This window comes from Platichthys flesus, chromosome 15 (assembly GCF_949316205.1).
Source record: "Platichthys flesus chromosome 15, fPlaFle2.1, whole genome shotgun sequence".
In the NCBI taxonomy this organism is placed as follows: domain Eukaryota; kingdom Metazoa; phylum Chordata; class Actinopteri; order Pleuronectiformes; family Pleuronectidae; genus Platichthys; species Platichthys flesus.
Window position 1 is genome coordinate 20,365,350 of NC_084959.1, and position 26,858 is coordinate 20,392,207.

At 41.6% G+C, this 26,858-nt stretch overlaps 1 protein-coding gene across 1 annotated transcript; it reads left to right on the plus strand.

Moving 5' to 3' along the window:
* Window positions 1-733: 733 nt before the first annotated feature.
* On the plus strand, window positions 734-25,474 carry sptbn4a (spectrin, beta, non-erythrocytic 4a). The gene is made up of 19 exons (XM_062405402.1): window positions 734-862; window positions 9,265-9,528; window positions 10,586-10,819; window positions 11,801-11,890; window positions 11,980-12,258; window positions 12,347-12,477; window positions 12,603-12,807; window positions 13,926-14,171; window positions 14,301-14,435; window positions 14,699-14,940; window positions 15,967-16,105; window positions 16,221-16,305; window positions 16,645-16,856; window positions 17,190-18,538; window positions 18,700-18,760; window positions 18,845-19,113; window positions 20,163-20,333; window positions 20,474-20,516; window positions 21,397-25,474. The coding sequence occupies exons 1-19, from the start codon at window positions 740-742 to the stop codon at window positions 21,694-21,696; spliced, it is 4,578 nt and encodes a 1,525-aa protein (XP_062261386.1). The 5' UTR covers window positions 734-739; the 3' UTR covers window positions 21,697-25,474.
* The last annotated feature ends 1,384 nt before the right edge of the window (window positions 25,475-26,858 follow it).

Consider the following 26,858-nt stretch of genomic DNA (forward strand, 5'->3'; position numbering starts at 1 on the left):
TGTGTGCATCTTTTCAGCACCGGGGATGGTGCATTTCAAGAGCAGATAGCTTATGTTATCCGGCCTCCTCTGCACTGACTCTGCATCCCATTCACCCTGCTCCTCCCACTCCAACTCTTCCTCCTCCTCCTGTCTAAAGCATCGTTAGACAGGACTACAGATTGACCGGGACTGGAGAGTGGTGGATGTTCAGGTTTTGCCCCGGCTGAAAGATTCTTCTATGGCTATGCTACATTTACACCTCCACTAATGGCTGGATTCTAATTGACATTTGGAGCTTGAAGATACCCCACAGCACTCAAGGAATCTTGGATGTGTGTCATTCTTCACCAGTGTTGTCATTGGCGCATTTCCTCTATTTCACTGCTTGCTTTTGCCTTCTCTGAGACTGGTTAGCAGGCACTGCAGCATCAGGACCGCAAGACCCATGAAGCGGTAGGGCATGAGGACCCAGGGGCGACCCAGCGGAAGGGCTTGAGTGCTTCCATTGCTACCACTGCTGCTGAGGTGCTTATCTTGATTTTTTTTTTTTTCTCCAGAAAAGGGTGTCTGGTGGGGGTTGGGGAGGGTGGTGACAGCACAGGTACCCAGGCCCCTGCGGGTGGCTCTTGCGTAGAGGCGCAGGCAGGACGTCCTGTGGGAAAGGGGTGAAGAAGGGCTGGCTCAAGTGTTGGGCTCCTGATGGTGGCTATTTTTGTCTCCCTTAGCTGAGTGATTGGGACAGCGGGTGGAAGAGAAGATGCTTATGGCCCGAGACACGGCGCGGGATGAGGCTCAAAAGCTACACAGGAAGTGGCTGAAGCACCAGGCCTTTATGGCAGAGCTGGCCCGCAATAAAGAATGGCTGGCCAAGATAGAACAGGTGAGTGGAGGGGACCAGGGCATGGCGATGGAGGGAGGGAGAGATGGGGAGGACAGATAGGCAGAGCAGGTGAGTTGGGGGGGAAGGTACCACACCAAAGAGAGCACATGACCGAGAAACAGTGATGATGCTGGGTGTGGTGGCAGTGAAATGGAATATGTGAAAGTGGGAGAGATGTCTTCACCCAGTTTTCATTTCATCGCTTTGATTGGGGACATCCTGAATTACATTCTCAAGGTTATACCGTTGTAGTGGCTGTGTTGTGTTCAGGTTCACAGGTGGTGTGATCCCTGTGGCTCTGTGGTCTGTTTGCTCTCAGAACAGGCCATGCAAATTTATTTTCACATAACTTACACATAAACATCTGCAGTAGTGAAGGCCTAACGTACAGAAATGGAACATTCAACAAATATTCCCTTATTTACAAAATGTCCTCAAGGAACGCACAGCTAAAATGTAGTCAGCTCACAAGAAGACCCTCTCAGGTTTGCTTCTTTTTGCCCTGCATTCCCATCATGCTTTGCAGCATCCCATCCACACAGAATGTTCTCCATGCCCTCTGCCTCAGTGGAGCTCATGTGGACTCTTTGCATGTGAATTAGTCAATAAGACTCCATTTCTGCAAAAGGCACATTGCATTTGAACATTTAAATGTGTGGTCAGCTCAGTCACATGTCAACATGCTGATGCACAGAATATGACATCAATGCAGTCTGTGTACATTTTCCTGTTTGCTTCCAATGTAGAAACCTGCTGTTTGTCTGTTTGTTTGGCACATTATAACATTGTAACACAAAATTATAACATACAATATCATTATCTAAGGTTCTTTACATACTACAGTCAAGAACTTCCAATATTATATTAAGAAACCCAAAGGTTCCAACCATGACCATCTATTGGAGACAGGGAAGAGGAAAATGTGATTCTTTGATAGTGCATCTGTTTGACTTTTAAACAGATGCACTCTACCTTTGTAATGATTCATCATAATAATAATAATTACACAAAATTGTTCTTGTGTTTAACCAGAAAGTGTTCTATGAATTTAGCCCCAAGCATCACAAGAACATTAGAAAACCTTAAGTGTGTTTGTTTTTTGGTTATTTGATTCTTAGTTTTTGCACCTACTCTAATATTAATGAAGTGGCTCCTATTAATCAAGTATCAGTAAGTAAAAGCTGTGACTATAACACAGTACAGTATTATACAGTACTATAACACAAGTCCCTTAAAGACACATGTAAAACAATCTGTGTCTGTAGTATCAGTTCTGTTGACATTTGATTGTGCTTTAATTAATCTTTTTTTCTCCCAGAAATTAAGAAAGTATAGATTGTGTGACTGCACATTACCTAATGAAGAAATCCTCACAGAGTCACCCATGTGTGAAATGTATTTTAAGGCTTATCGTGCTATAGTCTAGAACCCCCCCCGCTCCCATTGAGCCAGCAGACACCTTGATTTAGTTCAGTCACGATGCTAAACAGCTGAGAGATGACTTGTGATATGACTGTGATGCATACCAATCACTGTGTGCAGGCAGGTTTGTGCTTTTTACCAGGTGACATTTTATTTATTTGTATTAATTCAGGTTTAGTGCCTGAATCTGTGCAACCATATTCATTTGTGTTCATAGCAGTGTCATGTCCTGTGGTTTAGCAGTGCAGGATATTATGTTCGTTCAAGTATAGCCGGTTTAATAGTACTCAACACATGGAGGAAACACCTGGGATGGTGTTCTTACAAAGTCATATGCACAGAGGTTCGTATATAGGAAAATTAATAATCAAATATGCTGTACTGCAGCAGCTCAAATGGAACTTAACAATATTCAATATTATCAAACAGGTACAGGTTGTGAGTTCATCAAATACATTTTTCATATTTTAATTTAGTACAAGACACTTGATGATCTGTTCAGCTTAGTGAAAGACTAAAAATGCTCAGTTTGGTTTGTTGTTATCATGGAGAATCTCGTGCATTTGTCACTGACAGCTGATATTTAATTGAGCAATGGATTCAATCAAAAATACATCACAGAATTTGTTTTGGTGTCATTGTATGTTAGGTTTAGTTTTTGGGATTCCCAAACTTATTTCTCATCATACCTGTTCCCAAATCATCTGAAGTGATGAGCCGGGTTTGTGTTGAGATGTAAAAAGAAAATCATTTTAAGAATAAGAAATGAGAGTTATAATATTAGCAAAAATCTTTTTTTGTCCATAAAAGCAAACTCAACAAGGCCTCTTGAAAACGAATGGTTATACAATTCTGTCATCATTTTTACCAGCGGAATTAAATACATAAAGCTGGAATAGATAATTTTTTTTCAAGAGGAGTTGGACATAAGTAATGAAGAGCATTTTTTATATGAGTTGAGTACAATGACCACAGTTATACAATGTTGTGAACATTTCTTAGCAACTATATTGTTATGTTAATTGAATTTGCCATTATAGGTGCTACAGTTAACAGTAATGTGTGCTGCTTTACTTCTGAATCATGAGCATATTTTTGAACCTTTGATGTTAAACAGCAGAGAAATAAGCTGAAAGGACTGACTCGGAGTGCAGAAGATGGCTGCTCCATAGTGGATGTCTCCCCTGAGCCAGCTCCTTTGTGTGTAGTCCCATACTCACACTTCCACCGACCCTCATGTCTTCCTATCCCTTCTAGCGTTACTTAATCTACCCCCACTGCTCTCCCTGTCGTTACCTGAGAGACAGCGAGAAGAGATGACGCTGCGTCCTGCCATGGTCGGAGAACTCTGCGTCCTTTTGGAAGGGTTCCCGCCTCAGCCCCTTACCTCCCTTCTCCCTCAGTACTTACTCAGCACATGACAAAGGACGCACAGCTCCACGCAGCCGGGTGTATGTGGAGGATCTGTAGGTGATCAATGACCTTGTGCCAGGGCTCTCCGTGGGCTCAGGGGTCAAAGCTTTGTAAACACTAGCCGGAGATCATAGATCAGTGGCACCACTGTCATCAGTCATAGTTTTTCACCTCTAACTTACTAGCTGCTGGACACCTTCTGGTGATGTGGGATCAACATAAGAGTCAGATTTTGATTTTTCTGTTTGCCACAGTCTACATTTAAATCCTCTATCACTCTTAATCTTCAGCCCCTCCTTTGTATGTGATTGATAAGACCTTTATTCAATTCAACTTGTATAGCACCCAATCACAACAAACATTATCTCAAGGCACTATAGTCACATCCATATTACCCAACAGTTCCCACAACAAGCAAACGCTTTGGCGACTGTGAAGAGAGAGAGAGAGGAAAGGAAATCTGATGGTAGGGAATAGGATGATGTCTTCACTGCATTACACACATTCCACATATGTGTCAGGGCTGGTGCACACTTAAGGATAAGTGGGCTCATTTGAGACCTCATATGCGCCTTTCGACTATCGCTGGGCGTTTTTCGATTAGAGGCCAATTGGAGCTGATTATCTGCCCAAATAATCTTTAGGTGTGAGGGGTTTACAAAATAATCTTAATACTACTGAATGTTTGGAAGCCTCCCTGATAACGATTCATATTTTCTCTTCATTTGTTTTTCGCTCAAAACAGACCACACGCAACTGCATATAGTGAAAACATGGATCCTCCTCCTCCTACTTGTTTTTTTTCTGAGGTCACGTTTGATCACGCAAGTTTCTGTGAGATCCCAAGTCTTGGATATCACCACTTTCTTACAAATGGCAAATGTATGGTCTTACGTTCAGCCAAAACTGGGGCTCCTGAACAGAAGAGAGCCACCGTTCATATCAGCGACGCCTATTTCCCACTATGACAAGACAGGGTCTGTCGTGAAAAGGCCCTACACTGTCGGACATCTTTTCCCTGTCTGTTCCACTCCAAACCAAATTAAAAATAAATTATTCCTAGTGTTGCTCAAATGGGTGTAAACCCATATGCATTTGCTCTGAGGTATTTTCAGGGGTGAATGAACACATGTGATGCTCTGGCGAGTATATAGCAGGATGGTGTACTCTATATATATTGCATTTTATAGATTTCCATTTAAGAAAAGAACATGTCACCCAGTACAGTGGTGGAGCCCTTTTTATCATAATTTTTTTCCAGTAAATATACATGTCCTTTTTCCATCATGTATTGCATAAAAAATCTGACTGTTGGGAATAAAAAGCAAAGACTTCCTTCTCATATCCCTGAAGTTCTTTCTTTAAATATCTCTTAATCTCTCTATTTTTTTTAGTGTATTTTAAAACAACATTGACCTTGTAAACTGAATAAATACCAGCACCAAGTTCTGCCGCTATATTTACATTCAAACATGACCTGATAATTCACACATGAAGAGATTCGCAGCATTAAGGAAGACATTTTTCTTTCTTTCAGGGTGTATATTTTTAAGTATGACTCTTTTGTGAGATTTTAATGGTGAAAAACAGTGGTCAAATTAAGTTGTGCATCCAGATAACAATGAAACACCCATTCAGCCCCTCTACTCTTTTTCTCTTCTATAAATGTACAGATTTTATATATTTTTCTTTATTGGTTTGTGTTTTTATAGTGATGTCAGGTAAACAACATCTCGCAAAATATTGTTTGGAACAGATTATCTAACTATGTCACAGAATAATTAAATACTCTAAGGAAACAATTGACTCATACTGTATTTTACAGTAGAGTAAAGAAAGTGATTACATTTTTGCTTTAATTCAGATCCACAGCTCAAACATACCTTAAATGTCTACATCTATTATCTATGGGAGAAATGTTTTATATTTCATTCCAACAGTAGACAACAGGAACTATAACACACACAGCAGATGCAATTAAAGAAGGCGGTTTACTGTGTCCTGCCATAATAAACATATAATTCCAGAGTAGTTTGGATGTTTTGACCTATGAATTATTCAGTCAGCTTTAAGGTTATTACATTATTATATCCTGTCATTTATTTGCGTCTATCACATTAAGTAACACTGCTGAAACATGATCGTTGAAGGCTCACTTAATTCAAGACCAAGCGATATTAGATTGAAAACATGTATGTCACATTATCTCATGGTGTTAAATCTGTATCAAGACTACATGTTCTACTATGAGGTTGGGTAATCATTTAATACCAGGCATACTGTAGCGGTATCAATACTACATGACGACAACCTTGCTATCACATTTACATAATAGGTTGCATCTACTTAAGGATTGTGACAATATCGCTGCATGGTATTGCTACGTAAGCTAATTTGAACCTCTTTCACCAGATCTTAAGGGGATGTGGTGTGTGAAACAATGTCCTGCTCAGACAGTTTCTAGTTGTGCATTAAGGATCTCAGTAACTTGCATCAATACTCACAAGGTCAGTAAATTGAATAAAGTTAAATCAGGGACAAAATGCAAATAATTATTCCAAAAAAGACACAGGCTCAGTTGAAGCTGCAAGCAACTAACATCTCAGGTCTTTTTCTAACTGGGTCCCACCAAACACACTGGTATGTAAATAAACCTGAGGTCATATTAGGATTTGATGAGTGGCATTCACATCCAGTAGTTTAACAAACCAGATATTTTCTTGATGCTCGCCAAAAAAAGAGATTCTTGTACCAGCTTTCTTAAAAATTACAGCAACACAATTGAATAGTGTTCAATAGAAATACTTGTCTTAGTATGTTTGTTAATCAAGTCAGTTTTCAGATGATTCTAATGCTACATCAATATTCTTTTATTTCTGTTAAATCTGTCCTCACGTGTCTGTATTTTCTGTCTGCTAAACCTTTTTGTTTTTTTTTACATTTTCCTCCAGATTAAAAACATGCCTCACTTTACAGCTAAATAAACTTGTTATATTTTTGCCAGAGATCATCACCGTCCCATCATGTAAAATAGATTCATGTCATTTCTGCTATTTAGGAGTAACTCATTTGATAACAAAGGCTGACAATGGCCTTTTATATCAGACAGTTGTTTGGATGGTACATATCTGTTTTAGGATAATGGTACTTATATAATAATTGCCATCCATGCTACAATGGTCACTAATTTCTTTCTTTTTTTTTCAAAAATTAAGGCACAGGCCACAGCCTTCTAAAAAACGATTTATGAGCCAAGATATTTTTTTATCCATGAGTGTGTGTTACACAGTATGACTTAGTTTATATCTAGGTTGAAAAATCCAGAATTGCAAAACAGAGGTCGCTGCTGGCAAAAAAAGTTGCATCTGATGTTACTGTAAATACATATATAGTCATGTTAGTGTTGCATTTTGGGTTGGGCTGCAGGGGACAAAATAACACGTAGTGACATTCGCAGTATGATGACTCTTTGAACAGCCAGATTTGAGTTTGGACATCTGCTCAGGGTTTAGGTGTTTTTGTGGATAAGCCCTTAGCAGAAGCTTAACGTTATGCAAAAGTTCCGTGTTACCTTTATCAACGCAGTAGGTGTGAATACATGGTTGTTTGTAATACCACCCACTGTTTCACTATGCTTCATCAGCATTTTAAGAAAGACCGCAGAAGAAGACAGTGTTGCCATAATAGCATTATTCATTTGTGGTATAGCCATTCAAATATCACACTATGTCAGCCATGACTGCCTGGAAAATTCACCTCGCAGATGCCCTTTGGATCCAACTGTGCCCAGGCTGTAGCAGAGCCGAGCACACACCCGCAGCCCCATCCCTGTTCTACAAACCTTTGATTCTTTCTCCTTCTGCTTCCCCTCTTCCTTTACTCTGCCTTTCTCCTCTCCTCTCTCCACCCCCTCTCTGATTCCCTCTCCCTCTGCTTCACTCTGTGTGTCAGTAAAGCCAAGAGAGAGAGAGAGAGAGAGAGAGAGAGAGAGAGAGAGAGAGAGAGAGAGAGAGAGAGAGAGAGAGAGAGAGAGAGAGAGAGAGAGAGACCTGCTTTCTGCTGGCTCTGCATTATGAGACGGAGAGCAAGGCTGAGGGAAGATAGGAGCGAGAGAGAGGGATGTGAGAGAGTGAGCACTAGCAGCAGTTAAGCAGTGAGCCTGTGCCAAGAGGAGGAATGCAGCACTGCATTATGAAAGCCATAGGATATAGGCCTTGCTCTCTGTGAAAGATGAAGGAGTAAAGCAGGATTTAGAAGATAAAATCCATCATCTGCACACTTGTTAGTACAATACAAGCTAAGTAAATGATGAATATATCACCCACTATCATACAGTATAGATCAGGGAAAAAACAGAGCTTTTTTCTTAAAACATAGAGAGAAAGACACTGCAGGGACCTGAAAGCCTCAAATGCCTGCACTACAAATGAGCTTTTGTGAGCCATATTACAAAAATATCCCAAATCTTGTCATAAAAGGCAAACCCCTCCTACCATAGGTAATGGGAGGAGAGTGATGATAGTGTATTTCTGGGAAATGCTTAATTTTATCAAAGTAAAATGCCACAATCCTCGATCTCCCTGCATCCAGATCACGACGTGAACGAAGCTGGAGTATTGAAGAGGGGAGAGGAGTCAGAGGAGCACAAGCTAAGGACAGAGCAGGGCTTTATTAGATTTAACATGCATGATTTTTAGGTCAGCCCGGGGCCACACTTTGCTCCATACACCTGCCTCCCTGCAAGCTGGGGGCTCCGAGACCATGGCATGGAGCTGAGTTGTCCCAAGTTATTTTGGGGAAGGAACTGAATTATGTCACAGAGATTCTTAACACTATGTAATGGTACTCTTACAGTCTTGATCTGAAATAATTGAATAAATACAATGTAATAAATACTCACTCATTCAACCTTTATTTCTTTTGTAAATAAACAAAGCATTCCACCAAACCAAGTAAACAAAAACATGAAACATAAACATTTGCAAAATAGCAAAAGCAAGTGCGAAATTAAAAGCCTTAGGAATACATACAGTACATGGAATTTAATTTAAAGCTTACTAATAAATCAAAACCAATTATTTAACTAAAACAAGAACAGTTCGGTGTAAACTTAAATTGGAATTATATGGAATAAATTAGATCCAAAGGTACATGTTTGAGAATGGGGCTGTTTAGTTCCTACAATATTACTCTTTCTATGAACAACAAGTGCCTATTGATAAAAAAAAAAAAGTTGATACAAGGTTATCAGATTCCTAATCTTAGTGGTGGAGATTACAGTGGAAATCTCCACCACTTGACATCTCAAGTGGTGGAGATTTCCACTGTAATTCATTTCTAGTCCCAAGTGAGACAACAATAATATCAGCCCATACGAACCATCCCTTGAAGAAAGAGCTGACATTTGAGTTAGAGGCGAAATAAATCACTCAGCCAGGAAATGACAGCCCAACACATAATGTAAGTTCTAAATAGGTCAGGTTTTAGCATGTGTTGAAATACATTGTGAGTTGCAGTGAAGTCAGAACACTGTTATTCAGTGGATGAACTTGACTTTCTGTCTCCAGGAGGGTCTGGAGCTGATCCAGGAGAAGCCGGAGCTGCGTCCGGTCGTCCAGCAGAAGCTGGAGGAGATCAGAGAGTGCTGGTCCGACCTGGAGAGCACCACCAAGGCCAAGGCGCGCCAGCTCTTTGAAAACAACAAGCCTGAGCCGGCGGTGAAGAGCTACTCGGACCTCGACAACCAACTCTCCCATCTGGAGCAGCAGCCCCCTCAGCTGGAGCAGGCGCACCACCTGCCCACCTTCAATGAGCAGCTGCAGAAGTTTCAGGCAAGTGTCAAGTGTCCCCGGCGGGATTCTGAGAAGAACCCTTCATATGTGAAGCAAGTTGCAGGTGCTCTGAGGCCAGACATGGTAAAATTGTTAGAATTGTTACCACCAACAACCGTTCACCTCTGTAAATCCTCAGCCATCACTAGCTCCTTGTCATCCTTTACACTGCCCTGTTTTAACTACACGTTTGCACTCAAGCACCTACAAACATTTATTCCATAGATTAAGCCGTTTTGTTTATGTTGTTTATGTAAACTGTAACTTATGTACAAAATGGCACAGCATACTACGTAAGTATATATTATTTAAATCTAGATTTGTTTCAAACTTTTTGACACTTAGCCTTCATTAGGGAATAAGACACAAAACAGGTCGAGAGGGGATAGGAGAGTGACAGTAAATGATCCAGCCAACCAAAAGTCAGACTGATCTGGGCATATTCACCCGCTCCAAGAATAATTATATCGTTTTTTAATCTTTGCGATAAATTGAGATGAGATGATTTGAAATGATATAAGATAAATCTCGGAAATTTGATGTGTTGCAGCAGAAAAAAGAACAGTGATAAATAGATATCAGTGAAAGTAATAAGACGTCAACATGCAATATAAACGCAGGAAATTAAAATATTGAAATAAAGTAGAAATTATATCTTCAGTGTAAACAGAAAATATACAGTGACAGCAGAATACATATATATCATCATAACTCTACTTTTTGGACTCCACCCATTTGACATTTAACTCAAGCAGCAGTCTAACTGATACTCTATAATCAGCCCCGTTGTAGCTCATGATTTTGACAGACTGTGTTTGATTTTGACAGCTCATTGTAGTTTATGTAATTTTCCCAGCTGTTACATGTGTTCACACAGGCCACTGTTGTGGTATGCCCTAAACACGCGGTTCAGTGGCATTAAAATATGCACCATATGCTTTTTCCCTTTGAAGTGAAAAAAGGTTATTACATAACCCTGAAATGTTCTGATAGGAAAAAGCTGATGTGATGTGTTTGTCCATGCCTGTAACATGACCTCCCTCATTCCCCCGTGAAGGCTATGGAGTCTCAGATAGGGGACTTTTACAAGGATGTGGGGGAGCTGGGAAGCTTGCAGGGGGTCTGCCTACCCCAGCGAGGCCTGATGGCAGGTGACAAGGGAAGCGGCGAGCAGTCAGGCATGGTGGAGACGCGCATCGTCCGCCTCATTGAGCCCCTGAAGGAGAGACGCCGCATCCTGCTGGCTTCCAAAGAGATGCACCAAGTCGCCCAGGACCTGGAGGATGAGATAGTGAGTGGCACAGCGCTCCTCCATACACGCAGATCCTTGTCACACCGCAGTTCAAGCTACTGCATTAACCCTCCTATTGTTTCAGGTCAAATTTCATCAGTTTTCAAATCTGGATACCTGCATACGCTTAATTGTTTCTGATCAAAACAAAGCGTCATTACAACCCCAACAATGACTTTCTGAATACAATAAAACTCATGTTGATCATCACATGCTTCAACATGTGACCAGGTGGAAATGGGTTATTTGTGCAAAGAGATTTATAGCAAATGTTGGCAAACCATCTTGAATAACAGAAATGATAAAACCAAAAATAATGGTAATAAAATCTAATAATTTTACAATAATCTCACCTCAATCTCAAAGGTGTATAACTTCCACTGGTACAAGAACATGCACAAACACAAACACAGTTGTGTCTCCATGACTATAGCGGACATCACATTGACTTACATTGATTTCCTGGAGACTAACTCTAACTGTAACATATATACTACTTGCCTAACTCTAGCACTCACCCTTACCCTAACCTTAACCTAAAACCAAAACAAACCTTTCTAAAATGTAATGACTGAAGTTATGGAGACTAGATTTCTGTCCCAATAAACGAGGACAGTTTCCCATTATGTGATTGTGTAAACAGATTTAGTTCCCAAGAACATGAGTGATACCTGGACCACATAAACACACACACAGTCTCACACTCACACAAGTTTAACCTGACTAGAGATGTCAAGTGTTGGCTTGGATTTTTAAAATAACTATTTTCATTGGGAAGTGTATGTTCTCGACCTTTTTCATTTGAAAAATATTTTTTTCGTGCTTGTTACAGTTGTCAAACCTGTCAAATGTTATCAACAAACTTTATGGGTTTAAACCGCAGTAGGAGGGTTATGTTTTATGGCTTTATGAATTTTAAGGAATCTGAATTTAGAGGAATTAATACTTCTGAAAAACGACCTGACTTTGTCTTCTTGATAGCTGTGGATTCAGGAGAGGCTTCCCCTGGCCTCCTGTAAGGATTATGGGAATAGCCTCCAGAGTGTACAGCAGCATGTAAAGAAGAACCAGGTAAGTGTCAAAAATGACATATTGTGACGGTCAGCTGGGATGCGACCTAAATTCTAAGTCAGGGAACTTACCTCTGATCGGTCCCTCAGACACTCCAGAGGGATCTAACTGGGCGCCGCGCCCGTGTAGAGGAGGTTCTGGATCGGGCGGGCATCATTGCTTCACTGAGGACTCCTGAGGTGGAGTTTGTACGTGAAGGCGCGGGTCACGTGCGCCAGCTGTGGGAAGTTTTGCAGCTGGAGACGGAGAGGAGGTCTGTGATGCTGGACGCCATGCTGCAGTCTCAGCAGTACTACAGCGAGGCAGCTAAAGTGGAGTCCTGGCTGTCCGGTCAGAAGCTCTATCTCGTCAGTGAGGAAAAAGGCACGGTACGGACAACCCTGTGTATTTTTATATCAGTAAATCCTCAGTGAACATATGACAACGACAACCTCACATTAGTCTCATATTTTTCAGGATGAGGCGAGCACTTTGCAGCTGCTGAAGGCCCACCTGGCTCTGGAGCAAACAGTTGAGACATATGCAGAGACAGTCGGCATGTTATCCCAGCAATGCACGCGTCTACTGGAAATGGGACATCCAGACAGGTTTGGCATGACCTTCCCTCACACCCCTTACACTTAAAATGTCTCATTTCTACATTTTCTTGTAAAATGGTATGGGAATAACACACCAATAATTCCCCTGTTGGTTGCTCTAACACTTTCCATAGTGAGCACATCACCAAGCAGCAGTCCCACATAGATCGGCTGTACGTGTCTCTGAAGGACATGGTAGAGCACAGGAAGACCAAACTGGAGCAGCAGTACTGGCTCTATCAGCTCAACAAGGATGTAGAGGAGTTGGAGAGGTGGATCACTGAGCATGAGGCGGTGGCCAGTTCCACCGACCTCGGCCATGACCTTGAGGACGTCACGGTATGTCCCTCATTTCATTAGCTACACCACTGTAACCACAGCAGACAGATACAAACTTTTGTTCAAACGGCACGAACCACGATCATATAAGTGTAATAATATGACATCCTTTTACGTGGGATCCACCTATTGACCAATTATTAACTGATTTTTATTGTTACCAGATCTGGATTTTTATTTGGATCCACCAAACTGCACACACTTATTAAATATCAGTCCTCTTAACATGTCTGATTTAGTTCATCAAGATTTATGACCCATTTTTATATTATATTATATTATATTATATCATATGTTACTGAGGGATGAATTCCTATTTTTGTAGATTAAGGCCCAATCCCATTTCACTCCTTGGCCCTAGCTCTTAACCCTTACCCTTCGTTTTGGACATTAACATGTAGGGGTAGGCTGTCCCAATACCTGTGGGGACGGGGGGATAAGTGTTGGGGCTGTATAGCCCTCGAAACGATCAGACCATCACTTCAAACCAAGGGGTACCCAGAATGCCTTGCGAATACCTGGCAAGCAAAAATGTATCAATCTCTCCATTAATATGGATATAAAAGTTACGATTATGATTGTAACATCTTTAATTTCGTTTCAATATTATTGACACAGAAGAATTGGAATAATCCAGAGTTGTAATATATTCTATAGGATTGGTCACCATTGTACAATTTGAATATCCTCCCCCGCAGGTTGTATTTTATTTTAATAAACTTTGAGACTTTTACATCGTTCAGCCATCAAGTGGCAAGGAGGTCTAGATCCTTTCCACTTTAATAGAATGAGGCGGCGTGCCAAAGTTTTGTGAACACAATCACATTATACATTTTAGATGACCAATTTGCATTGAAACAAAACAGTTTTATTCTTTAGTCTTTGTATGAGCACGACAAATCATACATTATCCTCCTCACTGATGGCAGAACATGGTTGATTTCCAGGTCATGGGATTAAATATATCTAGCTGAATGGAAATCATGCATTGTCTCATTGATTAAAAGAATAATATGCCTCACAAAGGTGGAATTTATTGCAGCACTGGTGTATCAGAATGAGTGAGTTCACGTTACTGAGTCCAGAGTCTGAACTGATCTGCGATTTCGGTGTTTCAGGTGCTTCAAGAGACGTTCACCAAGTTTGCCGCAGAAACCAACAACATCGGCCAGCGGCGCATGGAGCAGGTGAACAAAATGGTGAACGAGATGATCGACTGTGGCCACTCGGACGCGGCCACCATCGCTGAGTGGAAGGATGGACTAAATGAGTCTTGGGCGGACCTCCTGGAGCTGATGGAGACCCGCCGACAGATGCTGGCAGCTTCGCACCAGCTGCACAAGTTCTTCACCGACTGCAAAGAGGTACAGTCACAACAAATATCTGTCCCTGACTTAGGTGCGTCGTACAGCTTCAAAGGGAAACTGTTTGGCCGTGACACGCGCCTTCTATTTTTAAAGCGCTCGTGATGACGCCACTGTCCTGTGTTGCAGGTCTTGGCTCAGATCGCAGGGAAGATGAAGCAGTTGCCAGAGGTGAGGGCTTGCCAGGCCAACATCACCAATCCAGCCACCCTGCAGAGACTCATGCACTCCTTTGAGCATGCCCTTCAACTGCTAGTGGCACAGGCAAGTGATATGACTTCTTTCCAAACCCATGAGTCATAGTGTAGTTGGAGTTATTTTTCTTTAAAAAACCTATACGAGTGATCCTAACCCAGCCTTTAGACTATACAACTATATTTCATTATTTACTTTTTTGTTTGTGTATGTATCTGAAAAAGCTTTTTTTTGTTTATTAAAAATCTGAAACCCACAGTGTCTTCTTCACTGACTGTACTTGCATTGGCTTCAGTGTGATCAAGCCATTCATTTATCCTGTGTTGGTGCAGGTGAGGCAACTCCAGGAGAACGCCGGCCAGCTGAGGACTATCTATGCTGGTGAGAAGGCTGAGGCCATCATGGCCAAAGAGCAGGAGGTGATGGAGGCGTGGAAGGAGCTGCTGAGGTCCTGTGGGGCTAGTCGTGTCCAGGTTACTTCAGTGACCGATAAGGTGCAGTTCTTCTCGGTAGTGCGTGAAAACCTGATGTGGATGGAAGGCATCATGGGCCAGATAGGTTGGGATGAGCCCAGGTGAGACATTTGCCATCTTCCCGCCCAGCTTTGCACTGGTTACTCCACTGTGTTGAGATGAAAACAGAGTTTTCAGTGTGTGGTCCAGGTTTATTCTGATTTATTTGTTCACTGTTTAGTTCAACTGTACACAGACTTTCATTACCGTGCAGTGTCATATTAAGCTGCTGTGCTACCTCTGCCTAATTTTGATGACATCTGTTACTACATTTTTCATATGGTGTAGGTGTGGGCTATAACTATGACACTGTAATCACTGCCATTATCTTTTTCCCAGTATAACTGTGCTACAAGTTTGAAACAATACCAACTTGGCTTGAAATCTTCAAGTAAATGTTGAAATAACCAAAGATGTAGCAAAACAATCAGCTGGTATTTTGATAACAGGTTAATTGACTTTCAAAATGGCCTATTTCCAGTTTCTGACATTGGTGAGATTTGCTGCCTCTATTTTTCTTAGGTTATATATATTTTCTTTGAGGGAGAGATTTTGTATTTGTTCATTTTGTTTCATAAAAAATGTAGAAACCTCAGAGAAACCCACTTTTGAGGGATCCCTCTCCCAGGACGAAGAGAAGTGCAGTAGATGTCTCATGTAGATGAAAATAAAATTGTCAGATATTGCCAGTAATAGTAGTATATGTTAGTAGGCATATTGTATCCATCGTGATCCATTTTAAGATGTCACCCTACACATAAGGACATTTCTCAGTGTTTTCTGCCATTTTAAAGTAAAACATGACATTAATTTAAACAATATTTCACCAAATGTGGGATTTTAAACTAATAAACAGGAAAATCTATGTATCCTGATAAATTGTTTCCACTCATGAAGCTTAGCCCAGGGAATGCTCTGTGTATTGTTTTAAATAGATTACTCATATGTTTAATTTTCTGCGGTGCAATATGTTAACTGATATAGCTGTAAATCTTACAGATGTGATTTTACAATCTGCAGGTACAAGAGTACCCTAAAAGTAGTTTTCCTTAATCTAATCTGAATTATCCAAACTAATCTTTCCTCAGGGATTTGACAGCTCTGGAGGTGATGATAAAACAACACATGGAGCTGAAAGCCAAAATAGACGGCCGGAGCAAGACCATACAGCAGTGTGCGGATCTGGGCAAGATCCTGATTGCTGCAGGAAACCCTGCATCAGAAGAGGTTGGTTATTGATCAGCCACAAAATACAATTCATAAAACCAATACAATACTTATTCAAATTAAGATGGAGCAGTATGTTGCTGTCGTCATGACTGCCATTTGTGTGTCACCACAGATCCAAGAGAAGCTGGACAGTCTTCTGACTAAGCAGAAGGATCTTGTTGAAAAATGGGACAAGCACCAGGAAAGGTTGCAGCGCAGTGAGTAGCTCAATAAATGTCTCTGTTAGAGCAGAAGCAGTTTATAACACAGCAAAGTGTTAAATGTGGAGTGGAGTTAAACTCCCTTTCATCCTGTTATGTGCAGTTAATGTATCATGAATCATGTATGAATCTGATTGTTCCTGTTTGTACCAACATTACACGCTCACCCACAGCTACAAATCTAAGGTGTGAGCTAAAACATAACAACAACATAACCATCACCATAAGTCACACAATGTGTACACACAGACTGTATGTAAACACCAGATTTTACTGGACGGTGCATTAAAATGCGGTGTAATGGTAACCATCTTGTTGGTCTTCTGTCACCTCCAGAGCAGGAATACTTCCAGTTTGCCCAGGAGACGGTGAGGGCGGAAGCCTGGCTAAAAGCCAAGGAGCCGCTGATCACCTCCAAGCAGCCAGAAGGAGGAGAGGCCCCGGCCCAAACAGACGAGGCTGAGCAGCTCATCCTCCGTCACGAGGCCTTCCGCAAGGCTGCTGTAACCTGGAAAGAACGCTTCAGCTCCCTCCGCCAGCTTTCCGCAGTAAGCTCTACTGTAGATAAATGTTTAATCAGTTTGGTGGAGTCAGAATTGAATGCTGCTAAAGGAAAAAATGTGACCTTGGCTTGTTGTGTTTGCCTAGCAGACATGGGTACATGTATTGTTATGGGCTTAAATCCATTTTGTGACGTTTACTTCATTTCGTGCACCGTCACTCACTGCACCCCATCTGCTTCTTGTGCAGAGTCGTTTAGTGGCCAGTAAAACACTGCTTTTAACAAATATCCCTGAAAAGGTTGTTCTACCAACAATTTATTGGATCCACCCTACCTTTGACTTCTGGTTGTAACAGGGTTTATGTCTTGTGTCTTTTAGGCTGAGAAGAAGAAAGAGGAGGAGAAAAAGACAACTCCACTGTCCAGCAGAAGGATGTTCCCATTATCTTGTCTGACTCCAAACGTTGCCTCAACCAGTGCTACCTCACCTTTCTTGAGGCAGACGGTACAGGCACATATAGAACCCAAACCCTTACAGACCTGTCTGGATATGGGTGCCACTCCGGCCACCCAGAGATTGTCCTCAACGCTAGCCAACTACAAGCCAGTCATAAATGGATCAGGCTACCACGGTCAGGAACAGCAGTGCACTGGGAAGTTGATGAGCTCCCCGTACCTTGGGATGAACCACCAGGCAGCTGGAGGTGGAAGTGACTCCGGTTTCTCTGCATTGACCTCCCATGGTGGTGGAGCAGACACTTCTACTTACCTTGGACTAAACCATCAAACTGTTGGCAGTGCAGAAAGCTCTGGGTATTTTGGACTGACTGCTGGGTGTGTGGGTAGTATCCAAAACCATTTTAGCAGTGGCAGATTAGGGAGTTCGGGTAATTTAGCTCAGCAGCCAAGTAGTGGAGGTTTAGGAGGCCCTGGATTACTCCCTCAACAGAATATGGGCAGTTCTGGATATTTGGCCCAAACACAAAATATGGGAAGTCCTGTATACTTAGGACAACAGCCTAATTTAGGGAGTTCAGGATATTTGGCACAACAGCCTAATACGGGGAGTTCGGGATATTTGGCACAACAGCCTAACATGGGGAGTTCTGGGTACTTGGTGCAACAGCCTAATATGGGTTCTGGATACATACCGCAGAATTATCAGAGCAGTGGGGGATTTGGTAGCTCAAGCCTTCTGGCACAAAATCAGTACAGCAGTGGAAGTCTGGGCAGCTCCAATTACCTAGCTCAGAGTGGTGGCATCATGGACCCTAAAATGGCATACGCATGGCAGCACCTCAAAGCTGACTTCATGCAGCCCAGGATCAACCACATCCACAAGGCTGTAAACCCCCTGCTAGAAGCCAGCAGAGTGCAGCGGGAACAGTACGGTGACATCCCAATGGCAGACATGATGGGACCGGAGTCTGGGCTGGAGCTCCTCCATGGCCGTCTCCAGAGGGATCCCCGCGGTAGTCGCTCTGACCCTCAAATGGACCATCTGAGGAGAGAGAGGGAGTACAAGCTGGGTAGGCAGACCTCCAGTGAACAGGAGATCCAGGCAAGGCTAAACGAGTTGCCAATGATTGTGCGTCAGGAGCGCTACAGGAGACGCCTGGAGAGACAGTCGTCCAGTGAACAGGAGGGAACGGGCAAGCCGAGGCTGCAGAGGCAGGACTCTAGTGACCTGGAGGGCTCCATCAAAGATGGCTCTGACAAGCGCTCAGGGTACGAGTCGTGCTGGTCACACTGCAATTCAAATGAACTTTGCAAAATGTTGCTTTACAGCGAATGCCTCATCAGCACTGTCAAATGTGATCCCAAGGATTTTGAAGGTTGCATACAATTGTGTTTGTTGTTTGGGTGATTCATCTGTGTTGTCACTACAGGGAGAAGAGAAATACCATGGCAGAGATTGTAGAACAGGTCCAGGAGAGAGAAGCAGCATCTGTGAGTTATTTTACATACAGTGTTTTTAATGTTCATTTTCTTTGTGTCTTTGCGTCAGATTCCTGTTTTTCTCTGCTTTCTCAGGCACGGGGAGACCCCTATCGGCCTCCTAGCAGCCTTTCAGCACCAGTGACTCGTTTTGACGGACGACCTCGCGCCCGTGACCGTCCAAAACCAAGGAGGAGGCCCCGTCCAAAAGAGCCTGAGGAGAACCGACGTTCTCGCTCAGCCCCAGCAACTGGAGCCCCAACGACACCCCAGCCACCCTCACTCAATGCCCACAATGAAGGCTTCCTCTATCGCAAAAAGACCACCAGCTCTGACCTAGAAGTTCAGCAGAGGAGCCCCAACAGGTATAGCCATCACTGACAATCATAGAACAGATATAGCTCACAAGTGACGGTTGGCTAAACCCAGTCGTAGCTTTGCACGACACATCTGTGAAAGCTCAAATGTTTTCATATGTTGTAATGGTGTGCGTAGGTCTCTGACAAGAGCAATATTAGCATTTAAATACTTAGAGGTCGGTGTCTTTTTTCCAAAAGACGTAAGTGCTGGAATATGCATTTGTTAGTAAAGATTAACTAACTAGTTAACTAGCTAATGAGCTACCGAGGCCAAGTAGCACATTTTGAACTTCCTACAGTTTGTTGGGTTGCATTAGCTGAGACATGTCGGACATTTATTTCCCCACTGGGTGGAAGTCAACCCTGGATGCTATGACTGTTTCTGCTAATATTTGCACGAGCAGATCTTTCCTGTTCTTCATTGTACTACAAGATAGAAACCCTGTAGCAACCAAGGTAGTGTTTGTCAAATGCGTAGTTAGGCCACACTCGGAAATCATCCACACAGTGTTATGTTAGAGAAAATATAATTTTTTTTTATTATTATATATATATATTAACTCTACTTAGGCCTTGGACCTGCAGGGTCCATTAACTTGGTGGTTTTAAGCCATGTTCAATTAAAACCAGTATTCATGTATTTTATCAAATAAAAGTCATCAAACTGACTTTGCAGCTCAAAAAACGTATGGATTACAGGATCTGTTTAATAATACACAATAATAAGATTGTCTAGGTCTTCACTGTACTACAGCAACATGGCTGTTTCTTTATTTCAATGTTCTCTACTGGTGAGGATGGACAGCCCTCTTATTCATATTTAATAAATTGAATTAAAAGTCTTAGATTTCAGAGTAGATTCTCCATGGTTCATCTAAGATGACAATTCCTTTTGAGTTAGGTGTTGTGTGTCAATCTTTAAACATGAAAGCAAAATTGAAGCATAAAATACATGGGAAAAAGACCAATTTAAATGTATTATAATGTAAAAATCTAGCAATGTTTTTGGTCTCAATCTGTTAACATCTACTTAATGTGTCATTGTGGTTCAACAGTAAGTCCTGGGTGAATGTATACTGTGTGCTGAAAGAGGGACAGCTAACCTTCTACAAGGATGCCAGGAACCACAACACAACGTACAATGACGAGCCTCCCGTCGAGCTTAGTAACTGCTCATTTGATCCTTCAATGGGATACAAGAAAAAGAAAAATGTTTTCCTTCTTCAGTAAGAGCTTTTTTGTTGTTCATACTTTAAAAGTAGAAGATTTGATTTTTAATTTAGATTTGAATTGCAAATTTCAAAGTGTAATTTTTCCTTAACTGGGATGAGGAACTAATAATCCCTGTTCCTTTTTTCTGCAACAGAATAAACGATGGAACCTTCTTTGTATTCCATGCAAAGGATGAGGTAAGCACATTTTGACTTAAGACATGGGTAAGAAAAGCTAATGTCAAGACATAATCCACCTTTCTTTTAACTGAGGAAAGGCTCAGTTGTTATTTAAGATTTCAATATTAAGTAGGAACTGTTGAACTTGCTGGTTAGAGCCATCGACAAGGTATGTGAGTGGGAAAGCATTTAAGGGCAAACTGAATCTTTTGTTTATTAAAATTTGTTAATTATGTATTGTGTACAGGCAGTAGGTTCAGTTTCAGGGCAACAGCAAAGGGAACATTCATGATGGTCTTTTCTGTGTCGAAGAGCATTTCATTCACCTTACCGCAGTCCCAGCTCTCGTTAAAGATGCACAAAAAAGGAATAAACTTGTAGAATACAACACAAAATAATCTCTCTTACCAACATTTGAGCTTGTGCTATCTCACAAAAATCTGTTTAGTTAAGGCCCATATTATAGTTTTAGATGTCAAATCTCTCAAAACTTATCAAAGTGTTTCATTTCTATAACTATTTTCAGACCACTGAGGTAATATTGTTCAAACAGGAAGAAGATATGAAACAATTCCAAATAAAATATATGGTTTTGTGAATCAGAACTTTACATTAATCGTCTCATAACCCATCACAGTTATGTGTCACTTCAGAGGGCCTCAACCACTGGGTTGCAAACAATAGTAGAGTGAACACTGACACCTGAAATCAGTTAGTTCAAATAAGGGCATTATCACAGTTTTAGTTGCTCTCCTTTGTTTCAGGCTCAGATACTGTCTATCACTCCTATAATTACAAGATGGTGTAAATCTCAAAACAGATTTTTATTAAATCCCAAAATCTAGTAGTAGATAAGTAAGAGAGTTCTTGTAAAAGCGTTCTGTTCTGGTCTGTGTAGGAGGACATGAAGGCGTGGACTTCCAACATCACCGCGGGTATATCTGACCAGGAGCAAATGGCCAAGTGGGACAAGCCCGGCACCTCGTCCATGGACCCTGACCGCTCGGAGAGGAAGGAGAAGTCGGAGGGAGATGCAGACGCCAGGTCAGAGAGGTCAGAGCTCGCTGAGGGGGAGGAGAGGTCCGAGAAGGAGAGGTCAGAGAAGGGGGATGGCTCTGAGAAGTTAGACACGTCAGAAATCGCTGACAAGCTGGAGGGCGGGGCAGGGGGCTCCAGCACGTCTGGAAAAAGCAAATGAGGAGCCACTTTGTGTTTTCATTTTACTCACTGACTAAAGGCGTAGGAGGCGGTGGGTGGGAGGGATGGATGGATGGAGAGCATGTGCAGCTATAGGTATGCAGATCCTCAGTCATAGAGCCGGAACACACTGAGGCCACAGTCCATGGACTGACTACTGTAACTGTGACAGACTCATCTCTCAGCCCCTCCCCTTCACCCAGGCAATACATCAGTGCTTGCATTGCGCCACCTGCTGGTAGACAGCAGGTTGGCCCAGACAGACAGACACAGACAGACAGACTGACTGACTCCAGCAAGTGGTCCCAGGAATTAGTCACTGTCATGTCCCATCGTTGATCGTTTAATCTTTTGGATTCACAGCATCCTTCTGTATGTATCTTTGACTGATAATGTAATGCTCTGTCTATCTAGACAAACCCAAGAAGTGGTGAATGAAATGTTCCACGATATTAAAAAAGAAAAAAAGAAAAAAAGATTTTTGAAGCAATATACTTTTTTATTTCTTCTCTTTGTTAGAGAGAGAAAATGGGAAAGGAAACAAGAAATAGTTGCAACTCTATGATTTGTCACTTCCACTTAAGCTTACGCCAGGCAGTTGTGCACCTTAGACACCTGACACATCTGTATACTAATCATAAAGACATTTAATCCCATCACATGGCTAGCTTTCAAGTGTATTATGGAATGTTGGTGTTACCCACCTGACTTCATCAGTGTCAACAAACACACATTTCTACGGTTTAATATGAGTTATTTTTATTATTATTATATTGTTATCATTATTAGTTCATAACTATCCATGTCAAGAAAAGAGCTTTTCATCAGAATCTAATCCATTGACCTGAGTTGTGTGGTTCCAAGTGGCAATGCTCAAAGTAACACTAAGCCTATGTGACACAATGCCTTTGTATACATGACAAAAATCTGAACATTGCATGAAATAATCTGTTAGTGCACCTCTTAAAACTTGCCTTTGTTTTTATGTTCTTGAACTACGTTGGGCAGTATTGGAATTGCAATAATTCAATGTGAGAGGTGGGAGTAACTGTATTTTGCTATCACGGGACCACGGTAAGTCCGACAAAGTGGGGCGGTCCCCTATCCATAGTGCGCATGAGAATGAAGAGGGAGGGGGGAGGGAGGGTGTACTGTACCAGAGTAATGACTGCTTCTTGATCTGTAACATTAATTACAAAGCCAAATGCCCCCTCTGCTGTTTGTACTGTATCACTGCAATTTATTTTCCTCAGAATGTACTGATTTCAGCTGTGAAATGTTCACTCGCCACAGAGTCAGTGGTGCCCAAAATTGTAAAAGGCCGTTGGCAGAGAGTTGCACCTCTCTTTACCCTGTGTCCTTCATTTGAAGCTCAACCCGATTGGAATCTCTCCACCAAAGGCAAGTTAAATGTAAAACTGTCATGATCCAAGTCCTGAATTGTATATATCTATCTTTGTATGTATACCAATAAATCCAGTGCTCTAATAAAAACAATACTCTGAAGCGAAATGAGTAAAATTAAAACATTTGTATTAATCCACAGATTTAAAAAACAATCATCACTCGAGAATATATTAATGTTTATCACATTTAAATGAAAAATATGCAAATTAGGAGTCACTGTTAACTATCATAGTGTATATAAGTACACCATATCTAGTTGTATTAAACACCTTTTACCAGGGAAGAGCAGGGACATACTGTAGGTATGCTTGTTGTATTTTTATATGCTTCTATTTATTCATATCAGGTTCAGGAGTTGCCCCGCAGCCCCAGTAAGAACTTGTAACAATAGCTGATTGAGTAGTCAGTGTGTCTGTGAGAGGTGTGCTCAGTGTATGTATTACCAACAGGAGATAGTCAACTAGCCTGAGCTCCGTGCTCCTCTGGATTATTGAATTTATTGGCCATTAAACTTAAGTACAGTGTGATGTTATGAGAAATTAACAGGCGTTTGTTCCCCTATTGTTTCTTATATTTTCTTTTAGGTGTATAAGGATGGTTAAGCTTCCGTTAAAGGCAGTGGTCATTTTGACATTGTACTTATGTTACAGACAAGCAGGAAATACAGTGTAGTGAAACACAGGTAGTAAGTGAGACTTCCTTCAGATTCTGCTGTCAGTGTTTCCCCACATTTCACCATGTCAAAATGCAAATATGAAAAAAAAAAAGAGTCTTCCTTTCTATTAAAACACCAAAAGCATATCTCTGATGCAGCAGTGTTTTAATTGACTGACTTGAGGATTTGGGTGACAGTGCTGCTCTTTGTGTCTGCATTTGCTGCAGATAAGCTATGTTGCGATGTGAATGTTAATTTTAATTTGGAAGCCATTGTTTTACTTTACATACGTGCCATGTCATGCAGTCTGCAGAGAGAGTGGTTCAGAGGAGAAAGCTTTTGGTCATTTAGATGAAGAAACACTTCATCTGACTCCGCGGTCATCTGACTGTGAGCCTGTCATTGCAATACATATTTTTATCACTGGAATAGGAGCTATAATATTTTCATGTGGCTGTAATTGTTCTGAGTCATTCGCTCACGGCACATATTTATCCCGCATCACTGTGTGCGTTTTAAGTATTTTCTTTCCATCACTTTTATGAAACACAAAGGATTCTTTGCCCACTATCCTATAATAACAGTGACAGTTGAAATGATATAGGCAGCATTAACTGTGACTGAAGAAAAAAAAATATTGTGCAATCTCTGTTTCCTTCATTGATGGTCTTACAAGTGTGTGTCTTTGTTACTTTACATGACAACTTTGCTGCTATGACATTAAATAAACCTCCGAACCCTGCTGATGCAAACTTTACGTGGAATTGATGTGGACACGCACGCTGGTCTCGCATACGCACACGCAAACACACAATCAAGCAGTGTGGTTCTCCTCTAACTTGCTCATTGCTGAAACTGACACAGTGTCCATGAATTCCAGCTGAAACGCATGACTCTGTCATCGTGAGGTCGCAGCAACTCCGGCTAACATTGACTGATCAGCTACATTCACTCTGTGCTTCCAAACCGACGGAGCACATTCTGGGGGTCACACACAGGACAAAACACAGTAACGTATGTTGCTAGGACACTGACATGTAAACACACCGAATCTGAGGAGGACTAAAATGTTGGAATTTTTTCTTAGAAACATTCAAGTCTGTGTGTGTGTCATCATAACGTGTTTCTCGCCTCATGGACGTAGAGCTGAACGAGCCTTTATACCGACACTCTGCCACAGGACTGAACTATTGGAAGGAAATCAACTGAAGGGCTGGTATTTTCCAAATTGTGTCCATGTCAACAACTTATCTCAACGCTTCAAATCCACCTCGCTCGCTTCTGTACATACAGTCACTGCTGCAACGCAGACATTTTGATGCTGTATTTATGGCTTTCTTTCAGCAACCGATGAAAATGCTGAATCTCATCCAGGTTACGTACGTGCAGTTTTGAATAAGATGTGAGAGGACATGTGAATAGCCTCATTCATGTGAGCAAAAATAAAGGTACATGCAACTTTTGTTATGCACTAAAGTACAGCCCCCTGCACAGTGTGAAACAGTAGTGGTGATGCAGGGTCTATTCTATAATTAAAGAAAAAGAAAAACATACATAAATGTATACAGTATTGCACAAATTCTGCCCAACTTGATGTATGTTTCAAGAATTTACATTTTAAATATGATTTGTTTATTGAATTGAAAAACATCTGCCAATATCTGTCTGTGGAAATATGAAATATGGTATTGTCTCATAAAATCTCTTCATCCCTTCATTTTGCCATTGTCTTTTTTCCCCTCCATAGCTTTAAAGCACGAGCTAATGATGGACACGTTAAACTGCTATGCTACATGAGAGTCCTTATAAGTAAATGATCCTCAGAGCAACATCCTAAAAGGCTTCAAATGAGCAGCTTGTATCTGTATTGTGGCACATGCAACAATATTTGTAGACCATTCCCCAAAGGGTTTTAACAACCATAGCCATTCCATGAAAAACTGAGCCGTGTAGAAGAAATTCTTCATGAATGCTGAGAGTTGCTAATTATTAGAGGAATTACAGGCATGATGTGATGAATCAAATCTCTTTTCCTCATGCAGCATGGATAGAAGAGCCACATGATTGTTATCTGTCTCATAAACCCTTAAAATAACCTGCTGCTGACTCATGACAGGGTATTTTCAGTCAGTTGAACTTCCAGGTGTCTCTCTTCCTTTGTACATTGGCCTTTTCTTGTCACTTTTCACTTGATTATGAACCTCAGAACTTATATCACAGTGGCGCACATTTACGCAGCTGTGGCTCCGGAGATAGAGAGGGCTGTCCACTACGCAAATGGTCGGTGGGTCGATCCTGGGATCCGTTCCACATGCTGAAGTGTCCTCGGGCAAGGTACTGAACTCCAAATGGCTGTGCTGACAGTGTGTGATAGAAAATGTGCTACATATAGAAGCACTATATTAAAGTGTAATGTGTGAATGTGTCTTGTACCGTAAAGTGCTTTGAGTGTTGCATAAGGCAGGAAAACCGCCATACAAGCCATTTCCATACAGTATCACATCGGCATCATCAGATATAGACGTCACCAACACATAAACTGTACCCATCCCCTGCAGCTCACTGAGATCTGAAGAGTTACTTAATTGAATAAAGACCATTTCTGAGCCATTCAAAACATTATCCTGTCTCCTAAAACAAATGATGAATAATGTTATTTGTGATCAAAGCAAAGACCTGTTTCCATAGCAAATAACGTGTGTGTAGGTGATGCTGCAGAGAAATGCCTGGGCTCTGTGGACAAATTATAGAGGACATTCTGCATGCCTGTCTAAACTGTCAGTACAGACTTCAAATATCTTCTCCCTAAAGAATCTTAGGGTTGCTTGTCATTCATTAAAGGAATTCTTCTCATTTGGAGAACAGCCCCTCTGCCGCGGCTTTATGTTTAAGTTAAATTCTTGTCTCTGAGTGACTGACAGAGCTCACTGAGACAAGGCAGGTACATTTGAACTTTAACCTTTGCTGTTGCTGTCGTGCTCTTTGTTACAGGAAGCTGCTCTCTGTAAGTGAGCCTGGTGTCATTCAGACTGCTGCGGGGGGAGGGGGGGGGGTCAGCAAAATGGACATGAGGAGGAACCACCTGCAGTGTTCCTTTTACC